We start from the raw sequence: 8584 nt of genomic DNA, 5'->3' as shown, positions 1-8584 counted from the left end.
AGAGAAAAGAGAACATTCAAGCTCTTCTATAGAGAGGGTTTAATTAAAAAATCTACTATAACCTGGGTCAATCATATTGGGAATAAAATTCCTGACATTATCTTCCAAGGCTTGACGGATTGCTTGTCAATTGTTCTCTTCTCTATTTAATTTTTCATAAAAATTCTAAAATATATTAGTAATTTCAGTAGGGTCAGTATGTAGTTTACTTTCATCCCTAATGCCCCAGTTATCCTTTTCTTATGTTTATAATTTAGATAGCTGAAGAAAAAATTGGAGGATTTATTCTTTTCTCTTATTCATGAATTTTGGCTCTAATTTTCTCTTTCTGTGCCTTATAATGGTCGATTTTTGGTAGTCCTTCAATAATACCAGTAGAATTTGAAATGTTTTAATTATGAGGGTCAACATTTAATTGTTTTAAAGCATGGACCAACTACCCTTAAGGGTTTTTTCTCTACGTTTACATATCCATGCCATTCTCTTGCCAAAAGAGCAGAGAAATTCAATGCAATGTGTGAGAGCAAGACACCACCATTCAATACATGACTCACCCTCTTTAGGTTTTGGAATGGAATTCCAAATTTCCACTAAGGAAGAAACGTATTCATCATTTTTTAAATGGGAGGTTTTATGCTTATAAGGGAGCTCAACCATTAGAGTATCATCTTGAGTCAAAGAAATAGAGTAGATGATAGGAAAATGATCAGATAGAGTGATAGAATAAACAAATTGCACATAGGAGCCAGAAGAAGAGACTTATCGATGAAGATTGTGTGATATATAAAATTGATCTAACTAATCTGCAATTTGACCAAGTAAACCAATCTGTAGCATGGTTGGAGAATTTAAAAGAAAACTAATTAGTAGCGTGGTTGGAGAATTTACTATAATAATGAACGCTTGGACGTAACTCTTTTCAATATTTGGAAGAAGTAGTTTTCCTTCATACTTCTCATAATGAGGGCTGTCGTGGAGCTATGCTTGGTTTTTAAACATGTCATTGACAAAGGAGAGGAACCATCACGTAATTGTGTTTGGGCCCTTTCCTTTATCAATGACCTATTGGGTTTTATTTTGTTTATGCTCCCAATGATCTTAAGAATAGGTCCATTCTTTGAGATTGGATGCATAGAAACCTTTAATATGATTGAACAACATGAAGATCACAACAGATTTAATCAAAAAGAATTTGAAAGATGAATCTATTACCCAAAAAGTTAAATAAATTGGAGTAACATTTTCCTAAACTTATTTTTGCCTATATTTTTTTAAAATTATAAAGTTAGCACATCTAGAATACTACACTAAACAAATGTACTCACCTAATTCGAAAATGCAGAATGAAAAATCAATAAAGCAATATAATGTGAAATTTTCTTCCAGAAAATAGAAAGATACCAATACATTCGAAGGAACTCCATAGACATGGGTCGAATCAGGCTCTTACTATTCCGAATGTAACAGAAAAGAAAGACGTCTTAGCAAACACGGGCTTATGCGGATTAAAAAGGAAATCAACTTCTCAAGCAGAGCAAATGGTCATGGAAATAAACAACCTCTCACAAACTTCAGAACTTAATCAAAACCCTGTCTTCTGAACTCCCAATTTCTTGACCTCTCCCATGGATTTGAGCAAAGGGGAGCTTGATTCCCACTCTTCTGAGTATTGCAGTTGAAACTCTTTGTATTTTTCCCACCATATCATGAACCCGCTGTCTTCAAAGAAAACCTCCTCGGAAATACTTTTCTCCTCGATCATCTTCGACACATAAACTTCAAAATCTTTGAGGCTTTTCTTGATATGGGCATTGACTGTTTGCTCTTGCTCTTGCTGGAGATTTGTCAAGTCTTTATCAGCTTCTTCTACACGAGCCCAGAAACAAGAGTCCTCAATTAAGGATGCAAACATTGTGCGATCCTTTTTGACATTTAGGCCACTATCAAGGAGCGTTTGCATTTTATCATCCAGCCATTTTTCCAGAACCCGATAACGGAGCGGCCTCTTCTGAATCGATAGATAGCTTTCCCTGTTCTGAATTGATAGATAGCTCTGCTGTCGATAGTGGTCTGCAATGTCCAGAGGCTCTGCAAGTTTTCTGTATGCTTTGCCAGCATATATCCATTTGTCTCTGCTTCGGAAGTCACTGGGCAATTGATGATTCTTCACCATATTAGTAATTTTATCCCAGAAGGGATGTAGATATACTCTAATTTCATTGGCTTTAAAATCTACCTTTCCACCCAGGTCTCTGAAAACATTGTAGGAGCAACGACTGATGCCCTTGCACGCTATTTTAATGTACCATTCCAACATTGCCATTCTACTTTGGTTCTCGCTCAACTTTGAAGTTAGATTCTTAATTTCCATGTCATGCTTGTGTTTCAAATCTGCAGCTTTTTTCAGGGCATCAAATGCAGTCTATTTAACGGTAAAAGTCGTCAGTTTCAATTTCTAAATAATTAAACAGAGCTTCCTAAGAAACTATCGTATCTCGAAATCTTGATTTTAAAGGAAAAATAGGTAACTTTCAAAATTTCTAACAATTGTTTTGAGAGTAGTTCAAAACTTTTTTATTTCATATTTATTATAAATCATCTTTATTTTTTTAATTAGATGAGGGTAAAAATTTATTAGATCAGATAAAAATTTATTAGATCAGAGAAAGAGATATAAAATGAAGAAAGGTTAAATGTCCAGAAAAGAAAATATTACACAACTCTATCAATATCAATATTTGAGATCATATTCTATTATCTATTAATTTTTTATTCTCTAGATCTAACTTATATTGATAATAGATCATGAAATGTAATCCAGAAGATTAATGTTTAAAAACGTTACACAACCAAAATCCAAAAAATTCTGCATATTAATTTTATACTATCAATAATATTGAGAATTTCAATTGCAACATTTAGAATGAAAATCAAGCTTCTTTTGACTCAAATTCATATACAAAAATTTATGGATTTTAACTGTCACAATTTTTGTTTTTTGATTGGTTGTGTCACATTTTTTAACCTCAACATTTTGAATCCTATTTAATGAGACTTCATTCTATTTTCTTTATTCTATCTCATCTTGATAATAGATCACAAAGCATGATATAAAATATTAATATTAAAAAAATTTACACAATAAAAATTTAAAAATCTCTATATATTAAAATATAAAAAATTTATAATTATATTAATTAATATAAAATCAATCTCTTCCCCTGACATCCCTGGCCTAAAAAGGCTCCAATAACTTCCCTATACCAAGCTCCTCCAATTTGCAAAGTTATTTGAGCTCCTTTAATGAATGCCTTAGTATACTTGCAAGAAGATTGAGACGGTGCAAGAACATACCTGGACTAAGCTAATCTGTGACGAAATGCATGCAAAACAAAAAGACTTATAAAGTTATAAAAATTGTATATACGATTTGAAAACAAAGAGTTATATGAGGGATTAATTGAAAATTAATAATGAGATTACCTGAGTCTGAAAACCCATGGCTTCTAATTGCAGTGCTATCCCCATCTCAAAGGAGGATGCTGAAGAGATGTTTGAAGTTCTTGTTGAGTATCCACTTTCAATTACATGTTCCAACAAATCACCATAACTTGTGTGTTCTGAAATCAATGCACCGGAAATATCATTTTCTTCTATGCTTTGCAAAGTTAAAATTAGAATCTCCAAGGCCGCTTGGCTGTCCTCGATACAAGCTGCTCCGTAGGTTGAACAGAACATATAAGCACCAAAGGGTTTATATGGGCTAGACTCTCCATGGCGCTTGAAATTATCAAGAAGTTTCCTGCAATCTTCTTGAGGATCTGAGGCATTGCCCAATATCGAATTCAAATGCGCTGCAACTGATTCAAATGGTGCAAGGAGCATGCGAGGAACAACATCATGTTTTGAAACAACATGACAAAATCTTCCAAACCAATCATGGTAACCAATTGATTCTCTAAGAGCAGCATTTCCCACCAAAGGAGAGCCAAATGTAATGCATAAAGGATAGATATTTTTCAGCCTCTTATCCAGAAAGCAGATCGTAGCCAGGGTCGCTATAGCACCTCCTATAGAATGACCCACAAATACAATGGGTTGTTCCTTGTTCTGTTTGGATAAATTCTTGATCTGATTAAACAAACAATTAAACAGCTTTAAATTTGAATCTTAGAACTTTGGAAATCTACTGAATGATATAATTCTGATTCTTTGGTAGCAGGAACTTTAAATCGGTACATTTTACATGACCTATAATATTTTGAAAACTTACAATTGTACATATTAAGAGTTGTATAAAAAATGTTGAGAATTAACAGGCATAGGTAATTGCATAAATTAAGATAGAACTTAACAAAACATTGCGTACTTCAGTTCACGTTTTGCTAGAAGATAAGTCATTTTGAATCGAAGAGGGATCGCTTATAGAGGCGTCAGTAGTTCAAGTTCAGTAGCAGAACATCCCAGACAGTTAATGGGAGATCCTACGTTTGATTCGTGGCTAACAAGGTACCAAAGTTCAGGTCAGAAGATTCAGGTGAATCACCTAGAATGTTAATTAAAGTAGAGTGTTAGAAGATGAACCCCCCTAACCAAAGATAATCCATAAAATTTTAATTTATCTTAGTCTTCTTTCTATAGATACCCTGACCGGGGTGGTTTCAAGGGTTGATCATATATGCTGCAGAGGGATCTGAATCATAAGAACGATTTAAATACTGAGCGGTTGAACACAGAAAGCTCACGCTCAAGGTCACTAGTTCTAGCGAATTGTCAAATTACAAATTAGTTCGAAAGTGCTGTTAGGGTTATAATCAAAATGATAATTTAGCACAGATCTTTTCTTCATTGAACTAGAAATCTTAAATAAGACGGTACAATACATAAGTTCATAGTAAAGTGAGGCATTTATAGGCAAATCTTTTTAAAGATATGGGTTCTGGGTAGATTGTTGGAAATAAGCAATGTTGAAATTAAAGATCGGTTGGTCTTAAAAAGGGAGTATTTCAGCTTAGATTAAAAGTTCAACAAGATTCAGATCTGATTAGAAGCCTTGAGCATTCTACAGAGTGATTAACTGTGAGGTGTTGGAAATAAGTCACCCTAATCAAAGATGGGCTAATCCTCAAACGAGAACTTTGACAACGAATAAAAGATCTTAAATTCACATCCTAACCGATCCATGAAAAACTCAATACAAAAGACTTAAACTTCACATAAACCAAAAACTGCAGGTGATTATGAGATCTAGGCTTTGGAATGCAAAAGCACATATCCCTCATTAAAGAGTAACTATAAAGTGTTGGGATGTGAAGCCCAATGGTCACATGATCATTCGACTTCCCCAAACTATTCATTTCACATCTGAATGTGATTGTATAAATGACTGAGTGCAGTCATGTATGTATTGGTATTGAGAGTTGATTAATAGAAGTTATTCCCTGCTTTGAGTGTGGATGTAGGCATATTTGCCGAACCACGATAAATCGTGTGTTGTCTCTTCTTATTGCTTTTCTGTTTCTGTTATTGTTTTCTCTGCTCTTTCTAATCTTTACAATTGGTATCAGAGCCATGTTGGCTTGAGCAGAGATGGAGGAAGGAGTAGGTAAAATTTATAACTTCTATAGTAGTTTTATGTTCCATGTAAAACTATGTTTCAAGTGCCGCGTACATTGGTGGGATGGCTAGAAGAAAGAGGGGAACTCAGTTGAAGAGGATAATCTAGCGAAATAAAAGGATGTTGGGATTCTTATTTGCTCTCCCCTTGAGCCAGCCTTGGCACTTATTGGCCAAAATGTTAATGGCCGGGAAGTTGTTGGCATTCGTGTGGTGAAGGTTGAACGCCATGATAGTCCCTATATAGACGCTGGAATTTCTAAGCTGAAAGATGTTGAAAAAGTGGTTGTTGTTGAAGAGGATGAACTCAAGAGATTGCGGGAGGAAGAGTGTATGCCATTGGAAACCCAAGCTGAATCTGTTGTTGACTCCCAGGATGAGGAGCGTGCAGATTGGAGTGAGGTAACAGGGCAAGGAGGCCTTGGAGAAATTTTGGCTTCGAAGAGCTCTGCGGATGGCATGGCCTTGGCGAAAATAAAGAGGCACTCCCATAATGATGACAACCTTTGTGCAGATAATTTCATAGAAGCCTATGAGCCTATGGATTTAGATGACATAGTAAATGATAAAAGTCAGTTTTCTGGTTTGAAACGAAAGCGACCATTGACAGTAGCAGAGGACAATGGGCATCGCTCCAAGTGGTTTCAGGCGTCATATGGAGTGAATGAAAATGCTATTGAATCTATTAATGCTTATTCTAATGGAGGAGGAGATGTTTTATCTCGACTAGAATGCATTGACATTCACCAACCTGATTGGATGGATGTGGATGATAGTGCCAATGTCAATAATGAACAACCTGAAGGTGAGAGAACTCAAACTCGTGATAACAATCTGATGGAGTCGTTTGATGATGAAAATAATGCCATTGTTTTGTTCCTTATAAGGTCTGAGTTTTATGTTTGGATATTAGAATCCAGTAATTGTGAATCGGTAGATATTCTGTTACGGGGAAGTTTAGGTGATGGTGATGAAGAAATGTATTTTAAACTGGGACAAAGTGGTGTTTTGGTTTTTGGCATAATGGGTGAGTTTGTGCCTGATAGAGTTCTTAACTCTGCTTTGATTTGGAAAAGGCTAATTCGAAGCGTATGTGAACAAGAGTTCGCGAAGCTAAAATCTAGCAGGTTGGTTTTAATGTGAATTTCGAAAATGGAAGCAAGAAGGAGAAGTAAAAAGGGTTTTCATACCTGGGTTTCCAAGTCTAATCTCTTCATAATATGAAGGAATTTGTAGAGAGCTCCTTTGTGAACAAGAGCCGGTTGATCATCATCATCCTTGAGACGGTCAGAGAAGAAGTTGTTCTCATTCTTAATATCACATTGTTCATATGAGCTATCACTGGCAGTGAAATCTCCAATGTGAAAGGAAGGGAATGTGATATATACTACGCCTTCAAGTTCATACTCACTCCAACGAAAATAAGTATTGTCATTGTTAGGAGTACTGCACGTCTCCTCCCAAGCTCTTTTTAGGATTTCACAACAAGAAAGATAATTTGCCTGCTCTTGACCAGGAACAAACCTATAACAAACATTTCAGCAGTGATCACCAAATGGGTACTTCAAAACTAACTTTCTAACCACGAATTTCATAAGGAAATTTGACATTTCAAAGAAATCAATGCTTTTCTTATTAAACCCACTTAAATTTTTCAGAAATAGGTTCAGATCTGTTTAGTTCTTTTGAACATCCAACCAAAAATTTATCAGGATCATGTTTAACATGCATTAGAAATTAACTCTTTCTAATTCTAGTCATCTCTTATTTGTGGCCAGTCTTAAACCATACACAATAAGCAACATTTTAAGCCTAAAGAATGTTAGTCAATCCTGAATGTTTAACACTTTTTAAGTCTATAAGTGTATTCTTAGTGTGACCACACATTCAATTAACACTTTTTAAGTCTAGAAAATGTCAGTCAATTCTGAGAATTTAACACCTATAAGCCTAAAAGTTTAAACTTAGTGTGAGTGATTTACGTCGTTCCCTTGTGAACTAACAGAGGCAAACTCATACTTCTTGAGTTCTCCATCATTATGATGATGAATCACAGAATACAATTAGAAATATTAATAAAAAAAATAGAAACATAATCAAATTCAAAAATTGCAACAAATTGTGAAAAAACTAATATCTTCAAACTCTACTTACTTTAACATATCTTCATCCATACTCTATAAGCTCCTATTTGCTGCTTGTTTGAAATGGAATGAAAGTTTAATAATCTATGATTTTAAATAATTTATAATATCTGAATCTATCTACGTCTAATTGTAGTTGTATTTCAAATAAGAGAACTATATGCCTCACCCCCTCTCCTTCAAAAATAAAAATAAGAATATAAAAACTCTTTTCAAATTGTGCTTTGAAGGTTTCAATTCTCAGGAGATGGAATTTATAGGGTAATGGTTGTGAAATTTAATAGGTGTGAACAAGAACAAAGAAAAGTGGTACAAACTGGGATTGCGAGAAGTTGCATTTAGCACGGAAAAGAAATACGTCTAAGTCACTCTCCATATCAATACGGAGCTATGTAATTGCTTTGCTTTGAAGTATGTGGGATGGGTTGTCCTGTATTGAGGACATTGTGTTTTTTTTAAATGGGGAATTAGAAGAAATATATATATTTTTCTATATATATATATATATAATTTTTTAAATATAAAATATTAGTTTTTTTCAAGGTAGTATATTATTGTATTCATTGAATTTTTTATCAATGATTGTATAGAATTAAAAAAAATGAAAAAAAAAAAAGTTTAATTTTTATTTAAATAATTATAGAAATATCATTTTTATTATCATTCATTTTTATCATTTTATTTATATTTATATCCAAGGTGGACGAAGCAACTGGAAACATCGCATCAGTTAAAATCAATTAGGTTAATATGATTAAGTTAATATCAATAGGTTACATAATTAAGTTAATATCAATAAGTTAAAATAACCTAATTTATATAAT

At 33.9% G+C, this 8584-nt stretch overlaps 1 protein-coding gene across 1 annotated transcript; it reads right to left on the bottom strand.

The window, feature by feature from the left end:
- Nucleotides 1-1582: 1582 nt before the first annotated feature.
- LOC131876201 (lipase-like PAD4) lies at nucleotides 1583-4323 on the bottom strand. Its single transcript, XM_059221038.1, has 4 exons — nucleotides 4318-4323; nucleotides 3484-4131; nucleotides 3355-3369; nucleotides 1583-2422 (listed from the first exon to the last, which is right to left on the bottom strand). The coding sequence occupies exons 1-4, from the start codon at nucleotides 4321-4323 to the stop codon at nucleotides 1583-1585; spliced, it is 1509 nt and encodes a 502-aa protein (XP_059077021.1).
- Between the last annotated feature and the right edge of the window lie 4261 nt (nucleotides 4324-8584).

Source organism: Cryptomeria japonica, chromosome 5 (genome assembly GCF_030272615.1).
Source record: "Cryptomeria japonica chromosome 5, Sugi_1.0, whole genome shotgun sequence".
NCBI classification, from domain to species: domain Eukaryota; kingdom Viridiplantae; phylum Streptophyta; class Pinopsida; order Cupressales; family Cupressaceae; genus Cryptomeria; species Cryptomeria japonica.
The sequence above is the reverse complement of the archived record's forward strand: the minus strand, read 5'-3'. Positions and strand labels throughout refer to the sequence as shown.